At 37.4% G+C, this 21366-nt stretch overlaps 1 protein-coding gene across 9 annotated transcripts in view; it reads left to right on the forward strand.

Moving 5' to 3' along the window:
• APLF (aprataxin and PNKP like factor) overlaps window positions 1–21366 on the forward strand; it is a 70956-nt gene that overhangs the window by 6682 nt on the left and 42908 nt on the right. For 7 of the 9 annotated variants that reach the window (XR_010730294.1, XM_066267280.1, XM_066267281.1 and 4 more), the window contains exons 2-3: window positions 7499–7570; window positions 15325–15497. Coding sequence is in view for 8 of the 9 variants with exons in the window: in XM_066267280.1 (XP_066123377.1) it covers window positions 7499–7570; window positions 15325–15497 (245 nt within the window). In the remaining variant the exon portion in view is untranslated. The remainder of the gene's footprint in view (window positions 1–7498; window positions 7571–15324; window positions 15498–21366) is intronic. The other 2 variants (XM_066267283.1, XM_066267284.1) reach the window with 1 other exon arrangement.

Raw genomic sequence — 21366 nt, forward strand, 5'->3', positions numbered from 1 at the left:
AGGTGATGCTCTGCCCGTCTGGGCCACTGTTCAGCAACCGAGCTGTTTTAGTGCCTAAGGTGAGGCCATGGAGCCATCCTCAGTGCCTGAGGTCAACTTTGCTTGAACCATTCTAGCCATGGCTACAGGAAGAGAAGAGGGAGAAAAGAGGGAGAGGGAAATGGGGAGAAGCAGATGGTTGCTTCTCCTGTGTGCCCTGACCAGGAATCAAACTCAGGACGTCCATACGCCTAGAGTTATGGGTATTAATCATAATTGTTCTTGGCTGCAAGTAACAGTAATGTGCAAATGCAGTTTAATCAGGTTTTTCTTCTGAAATAGAAATTTTCAGGGTCAGTCAGTCAGGGCTGGTGCAGCTACTTAAAGAACGGCTGTTCTGTGCTCCTCCTTGGCAGCCTTTGCATGTGGCTTTCATGTCTGTAGTCATAAGACGGCTGCTGTACCTTGAGGGGTCACCGTTAAGCAGGAAGAGAGGCCAAGGGTATCCTGACCTGTGGTGGCACAGTGATTAAAGAATCGACCTGGAGTGCTGTGGTTGTCAGTTGGAAAACCTGGGTTTGCCTGATCAAGGCACATATGAGAAGCATCTACTGTGAGTTCATGCTTCTCTCCCCCCCTGCCTTTCTCTCTGTCTCAAATCAATAAATAAATACATTTAAGAAAAGAAAAGAAAAGAAAAAGAGAGCAAAAGGTGCATGCAAGTTGAACCAGGTCCTTTTTTTATCAGGAAGACAATCTTTGCAGAAGCACTACTCTTTTAAAATAGAGATTTTGTGTTTTTATTCAGTTATGCTGAGGCCAAATGATCAAGAGATGATTGCCATTGCAGAGATAATTTATTACTCACAGTTCCCAGGACAAAGAAGCTCACACCACACAGGGCCACACAAGAGAACTCTGAGGTCAGTGGAAGGCAGAAGGCACAAGGCAGAGGGAGCTGGGGCGACTGGTTGAAAGCCCTCATTTCTCAGAATGAGTGGATAAGGCAGGGAAACAGGTTTAGGGTGCACTAGTTTGGATAATTTTATTGAGCTCTGTTCTGTAGGGGCTGCCCTTATTTGTGTGATGCCAAGCCCTGGCATGATTAGGGCACTGTAAGAGCCAGGTTGTCTGAATGGTAGTGGTGCAGTGGATGGAGCATCAATGGGACCCCGTGGTCCCAGTTTTGAAAACTTGAGGTTGGCCCTGGTCGGTTGGCTCAGTGGTAGAGCATCGGCCTGGTGTGCAGGGGATTTGGGTTCGATTCCTGGCCAGGGCACATAGGAGAAGTGCCCATTTGCTTCTCTACCCCCCCCCTTCCTGTCTGTCTCTCTCTTCCCCTCCCGCAGCCAAGGCTCCATTGGAGCAAAGATGGCCCGGGCGATGGGGATGGCTCCTTGGCCTCTGCCCCAGGCGCTAGAGTGGCTCTGGTCACGGTGGAGCGACGCCCCGGAGGGGCAGAGCAGCGCCCCCTGGTGGGCAGAGCGTCACCCTTGGTGGGCGTGCTGGGTGGATCCCAGTCGGGTGCATGCGGAAGTCTGTATGACTGTCTCTTCCTGTTTCCAGCTTCAGAAAAATATTTAAAAAAAAAAAAAAATTGAAAACTTGAGGTTGTGGGCTTGAACCCATGGTTGCCAGCTTGAACATGGGGTCATCAAAATAATCTCAGGCTTGCTGGCTTGGGCCGAAGGTCACTGGCTTGAAGCCTACACTAGCTGGTTTGAGCCCAAGGTTGCTGGTTTGAGGAAGGGGTCACTGACTTGTGTGGAACCCCCTGGTCAAGGCACTTATTTAAAAAAATTTAGGATTTATTCAAATATTATCTTCTTTCATCTAGACTTGCTCTGTCTTCATGGTACTAAGGCTTTAGGAGTGTAGGCTGGGTGTTTCATAGAATGCACACAAGTTTGATTATCTGCTGTTTCCACCTCAGTTAGACTCAGGTTAAACATTTGGATAAGAGTATTCCAGGTGATAGGAACTCAGTGCAGCATGTCAGGAGGCCCAGCTACTAGTTTGTTCTGTGGGTGTTGATGTCATTAGTTGATTACTTGGGGCAGGTGGGACCTGCCTCCTCCCCGGAAAGAGGACATTCCCTTTGTGAGTAATCTGTGGAGCAATGCTTTGAAACTTCATGAATATTGTTTCCCATCAAGCTTTCACCTGGAAAATGAACATCCACTGTTTCTTTACTAAGTCAGTCAACACTTTGGAAGTTACAACACAGTGATTTTTCTGGTTTCATCACTTCTTCTACAGTAGCTGGCATTGTTTCACACAGAAAGGCTTTTCCTCCCAGCCTAGTCCTGGCCCCTTTCTTGAGTTCAGTATGAATTCATGGATTATTTTTATATTCATTGTTCTATTCTATTTCAATCATTATTCATATTGATGCCCAAAATATTCTAATATTGCTGGACCTCCGAACTGCTGGATGCGAGGTTGTCTTGTAGCATTCCCCACTCTTTCTGGGGGTGATATCATCTGTGCCCCCCCCCCCTTGGTTCTCTCCCTCTCTTCTCTTTCCCTCCCCGTTGCCACCTGACTTTCTTTCTGTCCAGCATAGGCCCTGGCTCTTGCTCCTGCATTTGATGTGTCTTCCCCCTTACATGTAAATTCAAGTTTGTGGTGAGGTTTATCTCCTAGTGCTTTAGCTGTGGGATATGGGTGGTTTAATGTGCTTTATATTGTTCTCTGATTTTGGGTGGGGGATCTGTGGTATATGAATCTGGAATTTGTTGATTTTAACTAGTTTTATGTCTGAGATACAAAATGTCGACTTTCAAATGAAGTTTTTATTTAAATCTGATGACACCTGGTAATCAATAAGTGAACTTGGGTAAGAGCCGTTAGTGCCTTTTGAGAGATGTTATGTGATTTGTCCCTACTTTCAATGGCCTCTATCTGGCGTATTCTTTTTGAGTGTTTGGGTTTCTTTGCTTTGCTATAGCCTTTCCCACCCCCCCACCCCCCACAGACCACCATGAGACATTTTCCCCCACTGTCAATGCATAGACTACTAAACCCTGCCCACTTTAACTCTACTGTTAATAGAGAATTGGGAATGTGGACAGCAGATCTTGTTAGACTTGGGTGTGACGTTAGGATAAACAGGACCAAGTGAAAACCTGAAGGGCTCTTGGGGCTTTATTTAGAGCTTAAATGTTCTCAGAGTGTCCACTTGCTTATTAAATACCATTCTGCTTTATTTCCCATTCTTATCATATGTTGTAATCTAGAGAATTAAGCTGCTGGTAAATAATCTAAAAACTGAAGTTTTACCCAATGATATAGAGGGAGGCAGTACAGTGTTGATGTCAAAGGTGTCTGTTGTGGACCGGTAATGGCAAAAAGCCATTATAGATTCAAGGCTTGGCAGGGGGCTTAAGTTCTACCCCCTCCATCTCCATATTTGGCTTTGATGCTCTGTGTTTGCACCCACTCCACTTCCTTCCTTGGGTTGCAGGAAGCAATATACATACCCTTCCTCTGACTCTTTGTTTTCAGATGTTTGTAAAATTCACTAATGTATACTGTTTTTGCCTTGGGAGAGTTCCTGTCTTAGCCTTTGATGTGCAACTTTGTATCAGGGTCCTTGATATGCATAGGTCCATATAATAAAGCGAACTGAGGCTGTGAGGCACTCAGATGCTGCCAGGCAGTTTGAGGAGTCCTCCCGGTCCCATCGGTTTTGTTCTGACAAAGTGTGTTTCCTTAATTCCGCACCGTTATTTGGAAGCTGCGCTGGTCCGCGGCAGGTGTCTCTAGAATCAGATTCTGTGGGTGCAGATCCTAGTTCTGCTGCTTTTTAGCTAATAAGTAGTTACTTAATTTCTCTGTAGCTCCATTTGTCACAAATAAAGATGAAGAGAATAGTGTCCACAGATTTTTTTTTATATATTGATTTTTAATTTATTTACATAGATTCTAGTGTTCCCCCTCCCCTGTATCCCCCTCAACATCTCCCTTGCCTCCCCCCTTCCCTTCAGGTTTATCCCATCCTGTCATCCCCTTTCCCACAGATTTTATAAAGATTATAAATGATAATATATATGTATAGGTTTTTTGTTTTGTTTTTGTTTGTTTTTCTTTAGTGAGAGAGAGAAGGAGGGCCAGACAGACAGGAAGGGAGAGATGAGAAACATCAACTTGCTGTGGCACTTTAGTTGTTCATTGATTGCTTTCTCATACGTGCCTTGACTGGGGGGCTCCAGCTGAGCCAGTGATGGCTTACTCAAACCAGTGATCTTGGGCTCAAGCCTGTGACCTTGAGCTTCTCGCCAACGGCCATGAGGTCACACTCTGATCCCATGCTCAAGCCAGTGCCAGGTCAATGCTATATCTACTGCACCACTGCCTGGTCAGGCTTAAGTATAGTGTTCTTGGTGTCAATACATATTTACTGTTTCAGTTAACAGATTAATAAGGATGTATGGCTATTGACTCTGCAGAAGGAGCCGTGATCAGCTGTTAAATTAAGGATAAGAGCTTCAGGATAATCTATTTGTGACCTACCTTCTCACCCCATCCTGAAATTAAAATAAGCTTTAAAAATAACTTGTTAAAAGGGACAATTTTAGGGAAATGCTCCAGTCATGTTATTTTCATGGACTATTCTTTTTTGTTGCTTTTTAGAGATGCTTAGCTTGCAATGAAATTATCTTGTTGTAGAATCATATGACCACTAGAGGTCACATTATGCTTTTTATTACATATTTAAAAATCTTTCTTGCTAGTGTCTGTCAGTGAAGCCTACTTCAGAGAAAGACAGCAGAAGTTCATTATTGCTCCTGCAGAAATATAGCTTGAAAAGAAACCCCAAGCTGGGCTGTTACAAGAACCATCATTACATGTCATCGTTTTATGTTTGATAATTTATTACTCCATTGGTTAGAAAATTGATTTTTGTTATTCAAATTAACAATAAGATCTTAGAATCCAAGTCAGAAATAGAAACTTCTTACTCCCAGCCACAGAATAATTTGTATTTCTTGAAACATCTGAATGATTACATATAGGTGTAGAATTATGTGAATATTTTTCTCATTTATTTTTATTAATAGTAATATAGATTTGGAGTACTACCTACTGAAAGAGTGAGCTACATAAGTTACTTCAATTGTCTGGACTTTCAACCTCCAAATATTAAAATGTAAACAATAGCTATAATATTGTTATGGCAAATCTCAACATTTAAGTGGAAGTTCTATGCAAATGGTAAAGTGGGTTACCAGATAATTGCTGGGTTTTTTGGTCCACTTAAAGTATGTTATGGGAAATATTATAGGAACCTCTAAATTTCTCTCCTCACTTTTTTGGTAGAATAGATTATTAGTTTATATTTTCTTTTCTGAAATGGCCATTTGTGACTAATAGTGGATAATTTTAAATGGACTACCTTTAAGATACTTGATTTTAGAAAACACCCTAAATATCAGTTTGCAGCTGTGTGAAACATTTATGGATGTGGAATTCATTTCACTGTGATGCTTGATGTTAATATTCTTTAGTAAGAGCCTTAAGTGCAGAACTGCTCTCTGACTTAAAAAAGAATGAGTACTAGCCTGATCTGTGGTGGTACAGTGGATAAAGTTTTGACCTGGAATGCTGAGGTTGCTGGTTTGAAACCCTGGGCTTGCCCCGTCAAGGTACAAATGGGAGTTGATGCTTCCTGCTCCCCCCTCCTCTCTCTGTCTCTCTCTCTTTCTCTCTCTTCTCTCTAAAATGAATAATAAAGTCTTTAAAATATTTTTAAAAATGAGTACTGATTATTGGAAGTTACACATTTTGCCAGTTTTGCAGAACTCTTAGTTTCAATTTAAGCATTGCTGCAGTCTACTTTTACTGATTATTTTGGTCATGTTGTGGATAGTATCAGAGTTGAAGTGATAAGTACTATGGTAGCCATGAGATGGTCCAAATAATTATGTTAAGTTGATGCTTGAAATGTTTTCATTAATGAATCAGCCACAAGTTACAAAGATAATCTGAACTACTGTGTTTATAGCTATGTGGTAAGGACTTGATGGCCAATTTTAGTATTTAAAGTTCAGAAACAATTTATTAACTTTTGTATGCAGAAATAATTGTGAGCATAGGTACTATGCTGTTGGTGCAAACACAGGAAGGAAATGTATATATATATATATACATATATATATATGGTCTATTGGAAAGTTCTGTCCGTTTCTATCACAAGTTTTGACATGTAAGCACATGTTTATTTGGCATATGTGTGCCTCTCTATTTTTATCACTTAATGTATACATACTGACGTAGCAAATTAACTAAAACAAAGTTGATTCACGTTAGTCTTATGTGTGAAGTGATAGTTGTACCCATGGCTACTGATAAAGTTCATTTACGCCACTGTAATTTTTACAAATTTCAACAAGGAAGAAATGCTACAAAAGCATGTCTGTCGTATCCACCATATTCCTCGGACTTAGCACCCTCCGACTATCACTTGTTTTTGTCCTTATAAAATTTTTTGAAGGGCAAAAAATTCAAAAATGAAGAAGATATCAAACAAGCACTGGTTCAATTTTTCACATCAAAAGATAAAACATTTTTTAAAAATGGGATATAAAAATTGCCCTCATGCTGGCAAGAAATCATTAATAATAATGGCAATTGTATTATTTAATAAAGTTTATTGACAGTAAGAAAAATTTGTATTTTGTTTTCTTCCAAAAACGGACAGAACTTTCTGGTAGACCGTATATATTATAATAATCTCTAGTTCATGCAAATGTTTGATTTTCCCTACCTTCCTGTTGTCTGAAGTTGTGCTGAAGGCTCTAGAGCGCAAATGCAGTCTGCCTGGCCCTGAAGCTGTACCCCTACCCTTTATCTTTACCAGAGTACTGCATTTAAAGCCACTTATCATTATAGCCTGCACTGTATTTCCTGTATTTGAAATGTTTTTTTAATTTATTTTTAGTTACTGATTTTAGAGAGAGAGGGGAAAGGGGAGGTGGAGAGAGAGAGACAGGAACATTGATTTGTTCTTGCATGTTCCCTGACCTGGTATCAAACTGGCAACCTCTGCTCTGTGGACTGATACTCTGACCACCTGAGCTATCCAGGGCAATGTTTTGTAATAAGTACAAACTGTATAATTTTTTTCTCATTTTATGAGTTTTATTGATAAGGATCCCCACTAAATAAATACCTGTCTCGAATAGAAACCATCATGTAGGTTTTGGGATCTGTTACATTCCCAGCTTGAGTCTCTGATTTTGGGCAAGTCCCTTAATCTGTGAGTTGTTTGTTTGTTTTTTAATTTATTTTAGAGAGAAAGGAATGGGGAGAGAGAGAATCAGAAATATCAATCTATTTCTGTATGTGCCTTGACCAGGGATCTGTGTATACAGAAGATGTTCTAACCAACCGAGCTATCTGTCAAGGGCTGTTTTGGTTTTTGTTCATTGAGACAGTCATGGTTTTTGTTTGGTTTTTGTTAATGTTGCTTTTAGGGAGGTGGTTTTGTTTGAAATTTTAATTTTTTCCACTGTAGATAACAGACAAGAGAGTTTCCAGAAAACATGCCGTTCTTGAGGTGGTGGATGGTCAGCTTCGAATCAAACCGGTAAATATGTTATTAACAATTCATTTTAACTTCTTGTCTCTCACCTTTTTCCGGCTCGTAATAGAGGGGTTTATTTTCTAAAGTTATGGAAATAGGGAATTAATGTAAAAATATATCCTTCTTATTCCCAGAAGATAAGTGGTAGATAAAGATAAAGCATCTACTTTCCCATAGAGCAGTATTAGATTGACCGAATTTAATGAAGGATGACTACCAGTTCACATGTATAACACATTATTATTTTGGTCATGACTGGCTATCTATGGGGCTGAAGTACTAACCAAAGTCATTAAGTGTTATAGAGTTGAATTTTAACAGCTTATTGTAACTCAGTGTGTAGTGTTCAATATTTCTAAAATTTAGACCTTGTTCAACTTTAGGATTTTAAAAATAAATTTAATTTGAAAGTTCCTGTTTAGAGCTAGAATTTTAATTATTTGCTTTGTAGTTTAAGCACTGATGTAGGAACAGCAGTTTCTGATAATATACTATGTTATTATTTCTTTTCATTTGCAGAATCTATACTGTAGGAGAATGAAATATGTGTATGAGTGTTTATTTATATTAGACTTAATGCTATGGTGTTAAAATTATTATTATGGATAAATTTCATTAATTTATAACATTTAAAAACCTACATATATTTTTATATATACAGCTTCCTGTTGTACTATGTATTAGTTCTTTTTTACAGGTGGTACTTTTATTATCCTATGTTGAACTATTCTCAAATTTGAGAAATATTTTTTTAATTTTAGTATTGGGGAAACTTTTGAATAGATATTAATTCATACCATTCCAACCTTGAATAAATACTTTTTAAAAACATTTCTATCTAATATTTGAAAAGTGCTAATAGCTGTAGTCAGCATTTCTGTGGGGGCCCCTTTATTTACCATCAATTATTTATCTCTGGATCCTCTCCAGTTACCTTATTTTTTTTTTTTTTTTTTGTATTTTTCTGAAGCTGGAAACGGGGAGAGACAGACAGACTCCCTCATGCACCCGACCGAGATCCACCCGGCACGCCCACCAGGGGACGATGCTCTGCCCCTCTGGGGCGTCGCTTTGCCGCGACCAGAGCCACTCTAGCGCCTGGGGCAGAGGCCAAGGAGCCATCCCCAGCGCCCGGGCCATCTTTGCTCCAATGGAGCCTCGCTGTGGGAGGGGAAGAGAAAGAGAAGGAGAGGGAGAGGTGTGGAGAAGCAGATGGGCGCTTCTCCTGTGTGCCCTGGCCGGGAATCGAACCCGGACTTCACACCAGGCCGACGCTCTACCACTGAGTCAACCGGCCAGGGCTACCTTATTTTTTATAGTGAGACTTATTAGGCCTTAAGCTTGCTGAGGATAGGAACACTGACTAATCTTCGTATCTCTGGCATCTAACAAAATGCCTACCACATAGTGGGTAATTAGTATTTATTGAATGCATGAGTAAATGCTGCAGTGAAAATTATATGTAGCATTTCTAGGAGTGGAGATACAGATTTTTATAAAATTGTTATTTTTCAGTATCCAATTTCTAACGCCCCCTCCCCTTTTTTAAGTGACAGGAGGGGAGATAGACAGACTTCCACATGCACCCTGACCAGGATCCACCCTGTGACCCCCGTTGGGGCTGATGCTCTACCCATCTGGGGTCATGTTCACAACCGAGTATTTTATTTAGTGCTTGAGGCAGGCTCCATGGAGCCTGCCTCTGTGCGCAGGACCAGTGCGCTCAAATCAGTAGAGTCACTTGCTATAGGAGGGGAAGAGAGAGAGAGAGAGAAAGAGAAAAAAGGGGGAGGAAATGGGGAGGATTAGCAGATGGTCACTTCTCCTGTGTGCCCTGAGAATCTTAACTGATGACTTCCATACACCAGATTGACACTCTACTACTGATCTAACGCCTTTTCTTTTCTTTTTTTATTTTTTGTGTGACGGAGACAGTAAGAGGGACAGACAGATAAGAAGGGAGAGGGACGAGAAGCACCAGTTTCTCAATGCGGCACCTTAGCTGTTCATCATTGCTTTCTCATATGTGTCTTGACCAGAGCGCAACAACAGATTGAGGGACCCCTTGCTTCAGCCAGCGACCTTGGGCTCAAGCTGGTGAGCCTTGCCCAAACCAGATGTACCCACGCTAAAGCCAGCGACCTAGGGGTTTCGAACCTGGGTCCTCTTCGTCCTAGTCCTATGCTCCATCCACTGCGCCACCTCCTGGTCAGGCCTGATCTAATGCCTTTTCAATGAACTACTATGGTCTAAAATACAGACGTTTGATTTTGTTGTTACTGAAGCATAGTAAGATAAAGAATATAGGGATCTCTGAATTCCTATCCTGCCTATCTTCTCTTATTGAACGTATCAGTAGTGTGTATTTACTTTATTTCAAAATAGCAGTTATGGCCAATATTATACCTGGGTCCAACTGGAAGACCCATGACTCAGTACTTTCCACAGAATTACTGCTCTATAATTCATATTAATGAAATAAGGAACTTATAGTGATTTCTTCATTTTTTGATGAGTATAACATTGAAATAGTCTTTGGTGATTGAATTTCTAGTTATTTTTGATACCAAAGTAGAGACTATTAGTTCCTGCTGTCAGTTTATAGACTTTTCTAGATTTGTATTGTTAGTATTCAAATCTTGCTGTGTTTGCAGCTAATACAGAAAATAGTCATAAATTCTGAGTGAGAGCTTAAATGGTACAGCTACTTTGGAAAATAGTTTGGTATTATTTCCTAAAGATAAAGACATGCATTTTCTATAAGCTAGACCACACATACACACATGCCCACAAATACTCATGCCCACTCACACCTCAAGAGATGTATGTACAAGAACATGAATAGCAAAACTGATTATATAATAGTAAAAAACTAGAAGCAATTTAAATTTTCTTCAATAGTGGAATTGATAAATATATTGTGATATAATCATTTAATGAATATTTATATATTACAACAGTGAAGATAAGTTGCAATGAAAGCTTACAACATGGGTTATAATTAGGAATGTGATAATGAATGATGCAAGCATTGGAAGAATGTGTACAATATGTCTCCACTTATATGTAATTTAAAATCCTACAAAATAATATATTCAGGATCATAAACATGGGTTATAAAATTATAAACAAAATGAAGTGATAAACACAAAAATCAGAATAATAATGACCTCTGTGGGAACTGAGAGGAAAATGGAATTGAGATAGATTCACAGGGGACATGGAAGGTAATTGTAATATTCCTTCTTGGCAGTTGTTTTGTTATGTTGATCCCTTTTGTATGCTGTGTATACTCCAAATTTTAAGTGATTTAATATTTTTCTGCTTTTCTTTAATTTAGAAAGTTACTCAAATAAAAAAGTAGCTTTGACTATGGTAGATAAAAGCAATTAAGCAATTACTAATTCTTACTTTTAAATTGGTTAAATTTGTCTTCTTTTTCTCTGATATCTCCCTTTAAAAATGTTTCTGCTTTCAATAGTTCTTGGAAATAGTGCATGAGGAGATAATGTTAGCTTATGAGAAGACAGTTTCAGCTTTTTTCATATTTAATCTACAGTGTAGTATCAGCAGGGAGAAAATGCATTCTAAGGGCAAAATGATAATATTCTCTATATATGACTATATCACCAATAATTAGTTATGTCCTCAGACTGAATTCATAGTATCAGTGCTTTTATTTTATATTAATGGAATCTTACTCTTTTTGGTTCATGGTGACTGTGGGAAAAGTTATATAGCAACATATAAATTGTAAAAGATATATATATTTTTTCATTTGGTATTGATCTTCAAAAATACATCTTACTATTATTTTTTTTTCTGAAGCTAGAAACGGGGAGAGACAGTCAGACAGACTCCCGCATGCGCCCGACCGGGATCCACCCGGCATGCCCACCAGGGGCGATGCTCTGCCCACCAGGGGGGGATGCTCTGCCCCTCCGGGGTGTCGCTCTGCCACAACCAGAGCCACTCTAGCGCCCGGGGCAGAGGCCAAGGAGCCATCCCCAGCGCCTGGGCCATCCTTGCTCCAATGGAGCCTTGGCTGCGGGAGGGGAAGAGAGAGACAGAGAGGAAGGAGGGGGGGTGTGGAGAAGCAAATGGGCGCTTCTCTTATGTGCCCTGGCCGGGAATCGAACCCGGGTCCCCTGCACGCCAGGCCGACGCTCTACCGCTGAGCCAACCGGCCAGGGCCAAAAATACATGTCTTATAAAATACTATAATAGGTTTTCCACAACTTTTGTAAATACGAAAGAATGCTTTCTAAATTAAAAAAAAAAGAAAACACTGGAAATGAGAGAACCTATTTTTAGGGGTATACATCAATTTTTCTTTAATATTTAATGATAACTCCAAGAGAGAACGATAGGAAATTAATTTGTATTTTAGTTCCATTTGTTCAGAGATCATGTATTCTTTGCATCACTTCAAAAATTAGAGCATAATCTATTTAAGTTTATCTTTACAATCCCATGGATATGTTAGAAGACACACACCAGTGATAGGCCTCTGATATAGGCAGCTCACATCTTTTATTCACTGGATTTGCCTTTGCCAGTATTTTGCCAGCCTTCATCTGCTTGAGGAATCGCTGAAGGAATTTGAGAGACTTTTAATCTTTTTAGTCTTGGAAGAGTTTGACTATTCAGAAAATCTTTAAATCCATTTGGGTCTGCTTTTTGAAGAGATTAAAAGATTTTTAATTATTGAATGCATGCTTTATTCCGATAGGCACTTTTTTTTTTTTTTTACAGAGACAGAGTCAGAGAGAGGGATAGACAGGCACAGACAGACAGGAATGGAGAGATGAGAAGCATCAATCATTAGTTTTTTGTTGCACATTGCAACACCTTAATTGTTCATTGATTGCTTTCTCATACGTGCCTTGATCTTCAGCAGACTGAGTAACCCATTGCTCTAGCCAGCGACCTTGGGTCCAAGCTGGTAAGCTTTTGCTCAAACCAGATGAGCCCACACTCAAGCTGGTGACCTCGGGGTCTCGAACCTGGGTCCTCGGCATCCCAGTCCGATGCTTTATCCACTGTGCCACCGCCTGGTCAGGCAAAAGATTTTTAATTATTGATTGTATTTTTTAAATATTATAAGTCAAATTCAATCTTTTTTCTTTTAATAACAAGCCACATACACATAAACTTTTTTTTTTAAGTCTGATGTATATATTCCTTAAGATGATTGTCAGTGTTGGCACATCTGTTGGCATAAAGTATATATAGTATTTTATTATTGTTTGAAATTTTTGCTTTATGTGTAATATCATTTATTTTTCCAAATATATTTGTCTATATGTATGTCGTCTCCATTTTTGCTTATTATACTATCTTTTTGTTCACTTTGTAATTTTTAAAAAACTATCTTTTGAACATCATGTGTGACTTTTTAGTTGGCGTGCATATAGTTTGACATAAATTTTCAAAATGTCAATGAATAATATTGATTTAGGTATAAATTATAAGATAAACATTAGATTTCTTGGAATATTATTTTTGCTCTTAGTTTTAGGATCCTCCTTATGAATAGTTTCAGGAAAAGAAAAAGGTCATTGTGGACCACACACATTGGTCTGCTCTCTTTGTGGATGGAATTGCTAAATGCTTAATATTTAATCACCTAACTTTAAATGTTAAGTGCTTTCACCTGAGGAAAAAATACTCCAACTGAATGTTTCCTTGACTTTGGGTCTGTGATGCTTTTTTAAAAAGAATTGTAGTTAATTTGCTTTTAAAGTATTTTACCTTTTCTACTCTTAGAATTTAACAGCCTTTATAAATTTAAAGCTGTGCCATTATTTAATGTTTAGAGATTCTTCTGAATTTTGAAAATATTCATGAATAAGAACATGGTCTTATCTCAGCCTATGAGAGATAAACCTCATTTAGGTTTCTAAACATTAAATTATAACTTGATTTTAAAAAATGAAACATTCCCAACTCTTTTTAGACATAAATGATGTGTCACTGCATCTCCATTCTTATGCAGACTTATATATAGTTTGTAAAATGACCAGTAAAATAGTATTTCTATCTCTTATCTCTAAATTTTATTTTACTGCTTGCTTTTTAACACAGATTTAGAAGAAATATGAATGTTTTCAATCACAGATACACCTAGGAAGGACTTAGGTCAAATCCTCATGAAATCAAATTGCCAGGATATTAACTCTAAATTTCAAAGTTGTCTTTTTAAAAAAAAAAAAAAATTTGGACATGTAGGCAAAACAATACAACTCTTGTTTTAATGCCTCCTATTCTGTTAGTATCTCTCCAACTTGGCTAAAACATACTGTTTAGACAATTCAGCTTTTAAAATGTAGATTTTTTCTTTACCAATTAAGTTAAATTGTTTCTAGGTTCTTTCCCCCAAATTCCATGGTTCTGTGGTTAGTTTAAAAGCATAATATTTTATGGTATCTGATGAAGTCATGTATATAAAGGCATAAAAAATATATTTAATAAAAATTTCAACCAAGTTTTCCAATGAAGAGAACTTCGTTGAGGGGTAAAAGGAAAAGAAAAAGATTTCTAGAATTTTAAAAATACATTAAAAATGGACCTATTATAAACTTTCTTAATTTTCTTAAAATGAGTATTTTTTACAGTAGGAACAGAAGTTGTTACCTCTGCATTTATACTAAATTCTACTCTGTTCAAACTCAAGATGAATAAAACATATCAACATATTTTAAAGGGTTTGGATCAGAAAAGGTTTTAATGTATGAAAATATATATAGTTGTATCTCAAGGTACTTTAATGAAATATAAGTAGAAATATTGGAAATGTTCAGTTTATGTCCAATCCGTGGGTGGTAATTACCTTGCTGTACCTGAGAGGTTGTTTATGTCTCTAGAGAAAGTCTCATTTAAATTGAAGAAGCAGATGGATGGATGGATGGATGATAGGGGAGAGTTGCTCAATGTAAGATTCTATTAAAAAAACCCAAAGATCTGCATTAATGTAGATTGCTTTGCTGTACTTGAAAGCCTATTTATTTTAAACACTTACTCATTGGTGACAAAAAGTCTAAATAGCCGCTTTCAGCTTGATTCTAGTTGAAATTTTTAAGGTCTTTCAATAGGTCTTAGTTATGAAGGCAACTGTATTATCTTAACATGGAAGCAATCAGTGGCAAGTATAATTCAAAATAGTGGATATTGTAAAAGTTTGGACATTGTATATATGTACTACTTGCAATTTGAATATGAATGATGATCTTCATAGTGGGGTTTCATTCAAACAGATTAAGATTCCTCTATCAGGAGCTAAAATAACTATGCTGTTTGCTTGAGAGATAAGACCAAAATCTCCCTTCTCATTTTCTAATTTTTAAATCATAGTAAGAAATTAAGGGAAAATAAGTGTAAGAGAAGTGCTATTTATAGAGGATTGGTGAATTTTGGATATCAAAGTTAAGGATTCGTTTTCTATACTGATAATTTTTTTTCATGATTCTCTTTCCAATGTCAAATTACCTCAAGCAAAATAAAAATACCTTTTAACCAGTTAATTGATGAAATTGCTCTTTCCTTTGATTCCTAGAGAAATGGGAGGTATGTTAATAACTTTTTCCTTTTGTACATATAGATAAAAATTATGGTACATATAAGTGTCAGATTTATTAGACATTTGTTTCCTTTATACTTAAATTATTATATTAGAATTTTGTATCAGTTCACATTTGGTTGTATTTTTGTCAAAATTTTGAGGTGTAACGTCACTGTGTTCTTTCTTTCTTTGTTAGATACACACAAGTCCATGTTTTTATCAGTCTTCTGTGAAGAGCCAGCTCTTACCATTGAAGAGAAATCAATGGCACTGGTTGAAACCGGAAGACAGTTTTTCTTTGTTAGTTGACAAATACATTTTCCGTGTTTTCTCTACATATTCTGAAACAGAATTAGAATGTACCCTAAGGTAAGAATGCCTGATAAATAATGAGATTGTGTAATGTTATTTGTAATCTAATTCCTCAGCCATCCACAAATACTTCAGTAGAAAACATTCTAGTATCAAATTATATTGGTGATATATATATGTGTGTGTGTGTGTGTGTGTGTGTAGAAAACATTTGACTTTTGAAACTCATGCCTCAATAATGATTTTTCCTATATGTGGTATCTTTTACCATTGTATTCAAAATGTATTTTCCATCTAACAGTAACCAGGATAGTTAATTTGAAACTGTTTTCTTAATATTTTTGTCAGCTTTAAAAATTTTAAGATATTAACCTCTGGAATAGACAAAAGTTGTGTAACTTCTATTTCTTATAAAAATTATAAAATATAGAATAGGGAGAATGAGGAAATAAAGTATTACAATAAACATCTCATGTAAAGTTAAAATTAATATACTACTTTTGTTGAGCCAATCATTAGCAGGTTAATTGCCTTTGTTTCAGCTTTTAAATTATAGAATATATAAATTGGACTGATAGAGGTAGATGGAAAAAAATTATACAGAGTATGTTCACTGATTGCTCTGCTATTAAATTAAAAATCAGTAATAAAATATTTAGAAAAAATTTCCAAGTATTTTGAAATAAACAACACAAGCCTAAATAACTTATGGGTCTAAGGGAAATTCTAAGGGCAATTATAGGAAACATTTGAATAAAATACTGAAAAAACAACATAAAAATGTGTGAGATGCAACTAAAGTGGTCCTTAGAGGAAAATTTATATTAAGTGACTATATTAGAAGTTAAGACAGTTATAAAATCAATGACTTATACCTCTACTTTAAGAAGACAGACAGGAGTAAAATAATCCCACAGCAGGTAGGAAAAGAATAAGAAAAACAAGACTGGAAATCAGTGAAATAGAAAATAGACAAAATTAACAAAACCCCAAAATTGGTTCTTTGAAAAGATTAATAAAATTGAAAAAAACTTATCAAGGGTTACCAATAAAAAAAGCTAGAAAACACAAATTATTTGTATGATAATGGAAGAGGGAGTATCATTACTGATCCTACAGACCTTAAAAGAATAATGAAGAAATAGTAAAAACTTCATGCCAGTAAATTTAACAGCCTAAATGAATGGATACTTTCTTTGTAAAGCATAGTTTACAGGAAGAAACATAAAATCTGATTAATCTTATATCTATTAAAGAAATTGAATTCACAATTTAAGAATTAAACAAGGAAATTCACTAGCGGATTCTCTTAAACTTGCAAGGAAGAATACTAATATTATACCTTTTTGCCCAAAATAGAGGAAGGTACACTTTATTACTCATTTTATGAAGCTCCCATAATTCTAATACCAAAATCAGATGAGAACACGACAAGAAAATACAGATCCATATTCCTTATAATAAAATATTTACAAATAAAATCCAATAATATGTAAAAGCATAATACACTTTGACCAAGTGGAATTATTCCAAAAAAAATGCAAGGTGGATTTATCATATAAAAATCAATGAATTGATTAGTCAATATAATTCACTATAACAGATTATAGAACTATCATTTCAGTAGAAGCATAAAAATAATTTTGACAGTATTCAATACCAGTTTGTGATTAAAAATAAAACACCTTTATAGGAAGGAAACTTCCTTCCTATAAAAAAATTATACTTAGTAGTAAAATGTTGAAAGTTCTCCCCTTAAGATTGGGGGCAAAACAAAGATGTCTCTTTGCACAACTTTTATTCATCATATTCTGGAGGTCCCAGCCAGTTTATTAAGGTAAGAAAAAGAAATAAAAGGGGTCATACTGGGAAGGAACAAATAAAACTGTCCTTATTTGAAAATGATGTGATTGTATATTTAGAGAATCCTGAGGACTCTACCAAAGAAGCAAGACATAAAACAGTACCTACTATGTGCCTGACCAGGAGGTGGCACAATGTTTAGAGCATTGGACTGGGATGCAGAGGACCCAGGTTCGAGACCCCGAGGTCGCCAGTTTGAGCGCGAGCTCATCTGATTTGAGCAGAGCTCACCAGCTTGGACCCAAGGTCGCTGACCTGAGCAAGGGGTTACTTGGTCTGCTGAAGGCCCACAGTCAAGGCACATATGAGAAAGCAATCAATGAACAACTAAGGTGTTGCAACAAAAAACTGATGATTGATGCTTCTCATCTCTCTCTGTTCCTGTCTGTCTGTCCCTTTCTATCCCTCTCTCTGACTCTCTCTGGCCCTGTAAAAAACGAACAAACAGAAAAACAGTACCTACTGTGTGATTACATTCATTTTACGCTCTATAATTTGCAGACTAATCTACAATGATAGAAATCCAATCAGTGGTTATTTCAAGGGGGATTGTCTTGGAAGGGGCACAAAGCAACTTTTTGTGGTGATAGACATATTCTGTGACTTGATAGGGTTGATTACATGGCAGTATGCATTTGTCAGAACTTATCAAACCATACAGTTCAAAGTATATAAATTACATATAAATTTTTTTTTTTTTCATTTTTCTGAAGCTGGAAACAGGGAGAGACAGTCAGACAGACTCCCGCATGCGCCCGACTGGGATCCACCCGGCACACCCACCAGGGGCGACGCTCTGCCCACCAGGGGGCGATGCCCTGCCCATCCTGGGCGTCGCCATGTTGCGACCAGAGCCACTCTAGCGCCTGAGGCAGAGGCCACAGAGCCATCCCCAGAGCCCGGGCCATCTTTGCTCTAATGGAGACTTGGCTGCGGGAGGGGAAGAGAGAGACAGAGAGGAAGGCGCGGCAGAGGGGTGGAGAAGCAAATGGGCGCTTCTCCTGTGTGCCCTGGCCGGGAATCGAACCCGGGTCCTCCGCACGCTAGGCCGATGCTCTACCGCTGAGCCAACCTGCCAGGGCTAAATTTTTAAAATAGTAAATTTCTACAAATTATGTCGGGAATTTTTTTTTTTTTTTTGGTTAAATGAATTCAATTGCCATGTCTTATTCTTTTTAAGATGCCAACAACATTCTGATTCCAAAACCAGATAAAGACACTACAATGAACATAGATGCTAAAATTCTCAACAAAATATTAGCAATCCAGCCTGACCTGTGGTGGTGCAGTGGATAAAGCGTCGACCTGGAAATGCTGAGGTCGCCGGTTCAAAACCCTGGGCTTGCCTGGTCAAGGCACATATGGGAGTTGATGCTTCCAGCTCCTCCCCCCTTCTTTCTCTCTCTGTCTCTCTCTCCTCTCCTTCCCTCTCTTTCTCTCGCTTTCTCTCTCTTTCTCTCTCTCCTCTCTAAAAATTAATAAATAAAATTTAAAAAAAAATTAAAAAAAATATTAGCAATCCAGATCCAGATTAAAAAGATCATATACCATGATCAAGTAGGATTTATTCTAGGGATGCAAAGTTGGTACAATATTTGCAAAGCAATAAATGTGGTACATCACATAAAATAAAGGATAAAAATTGCATGATCATATCAATAGCTGCAGAGAAAGCATTTGATAAAATTCAGCACCCATTTATGATAAAACTCAGAAAAGTGGGAATAGAGGGATCAGACCTCAACATAATAAAGACCATCTATGACAAACCCACAGCCAACACTATAGTCAATGAGTAAAAACTGAAAGCGTTTCCCTTAAGATCAGAGCAAGACAGGAATGTACATTTTCACCACTCTTATTTAGCATAGTACTAGAAGTACTAGCTACAACAGTCAGATAAGAAGAAGAAATAAAAGGCATATAAACTGGAAAGGAAGAAGTAAAACTGTCATTATTTGCAGATAATGTGATGTTGTACATAGAAACTTAAAAGACTCCACCAGAAGATGGCTAGATCTAATAAATGAATTTGGCAAACTAGCAGGATACAAAACTAATAGAAATCAGTGACATTTTTACACACCAATAATGAAGTATCAGAAGCAGAAATTAAGAATCCCGTTCACTATTGCAACAACAAAAAAATAAGGCACCTAGGAATAAATTTAACCAAGGAGGTAAAAGACTGATACTCTGAAAATTATAAGATACTGAAAAAATAAACTGATGAAGATACAATGGAAGCATATACTGTGTTCGTGAATAGGAAAAGTTAACATTAAAATGTTCATACTACCCAAAGCAACCTATAGATTCAACACAATTCCTCTTAAAATACCAATGACCTATCTCACAGATATAGAACAAATATTCTAAAAATTTATATGAAACCACAAAAGACCCTGAATAGCCTCGGCAATCTTGAGAAAGAAAAGCAAAGTCAGAGGTATCACACTATTTGATAGCAAACTATACTACAAGGTCATAGTGATCAAAACAGCATAGTATCAACACAAGACCTGGCATATAGATCAGTGGAACGGAATAGAGCACACAGAAATGAACCCACACCTTTATGATCAATTACTATTTGACAAAGGGGGCAAGAACATACAATGGGGTAAAGACAGTCTCTTTAATAAATGGTCTTGGGAAAATTGGACAGATACGTGCAAAAAAATGAAACTAGGCCACCAAGTTACACCATACACAAGAATAAACTCAGGATGGATTAAAGACTTAAATATAAGTCAGGAATCCATAAAATTTCTAGAAGGAAACATAGGCAGTAAGATTTCAAACATTTTTCATAACAATAATTTTGCTTATATATCTCCTTGGGCAAGGGAAACAAAGGAAAAAAATAAATTGGACTGCATCAAACTAAAAGGCTATATTGCACAGTAAAAGAAACCATCAACAAAATGAAAAGAACCCACTGAATGGGAAAACATAGTTGCCAATGATACATCTGATAAAGGGTTAATTTCCAAAATATGTAAGGAACTTATACAGCTCAACACCAAGAAGACAAATGACCCAACTAAAAAAAATGATCAAAGTCCCTGAATAGACACTTCTTTAATGAGGACATACAGATGGCCAATAGACATGTGAAAACATGCTTAATGTCATTAATCATCAGAGAGATGCAAATTAAAAGCACAATGAGGTATTACCTCACACTTGTCAGAATGGCTATTATCAATAAATCAACAAAAAGCAAGTGCTGGTAGGGATGTGGAGGAAAGAGTATCCTCAAACACTGTTGGTAGGAACGCAGACTGGCACAGTCACTGTGGAAAGCTGTATGGTGTTTTTTTTAAAAATTAAAAATGTAACTAACTGCCTTATGACCCAGTGATTCCACTTCTGGAAATTAAGCTGAAGAGACCTGAAACACTAACTCAAAAGAATATCTGCACCCATGTGATTTGCAGTGTTATTTACAATAGCTAAGATCTGGAAATAGCCCATCAGTAGATGAGTGGCTAAAAAAGTTGTCGTACATTTACACAATGGAATACTATTTGGCCATAAAAATAGAAATCTTTGGCCCTGGCTGGTTGTCTCAGTGGTAGAGCGTCGGCCTGGTGTGTGGAATCCCGGGTTCAATTCTCGGTCAGGGCACACAGGAGAAGCTCCCATCTGCTTCTCCACACTTCTCCCCTCTCCTTCCTCTATCTCTCCCCTTCCCTCAGCCAAGGCTCCACTGGAGCAAAGTTGGCTCGGGCGCTGAGGATGGCTCCATGTCCTCCATCTCAGACACTAGAATGGCTCTGGCCGCAACAGAGTAACGCCCCAGGTGGGCAGAGCATTGCCCTCAGTTGGGTACATGCGGGAGTCTGACTGCCTCCCTGCTTCTAACTTTGGGAAAATACAAAAAAGAAAAAATGGAAATAGAAATCTTACCTTTAGTGACAGCATGTATGGACTTGGAGATTATTATGCTAAGTAAAATAAGCCAGTCAGAGAAAGACGAGTACCATATTATCTCACTTAAATGTGAAATCTAATGAACAAAATAAACTGATGAAAAAAACAGAAACGAATGCATGGA

Source organism: Saccopteryx bilineata, chromosome 3 (assembly GCF_036850765.1).
Source record: "Saccopteryx bilineata isolate mSacBil1 chromosome 3, mSacBil1_pri_phased_curated, whole genome shotgun sequence".
NCBI lineage: Eukaryota > Metazoa > Chordata > Mammalia > Chiroptera > Emballonuridae > Saccopteryx > Saccopteryx bilineata.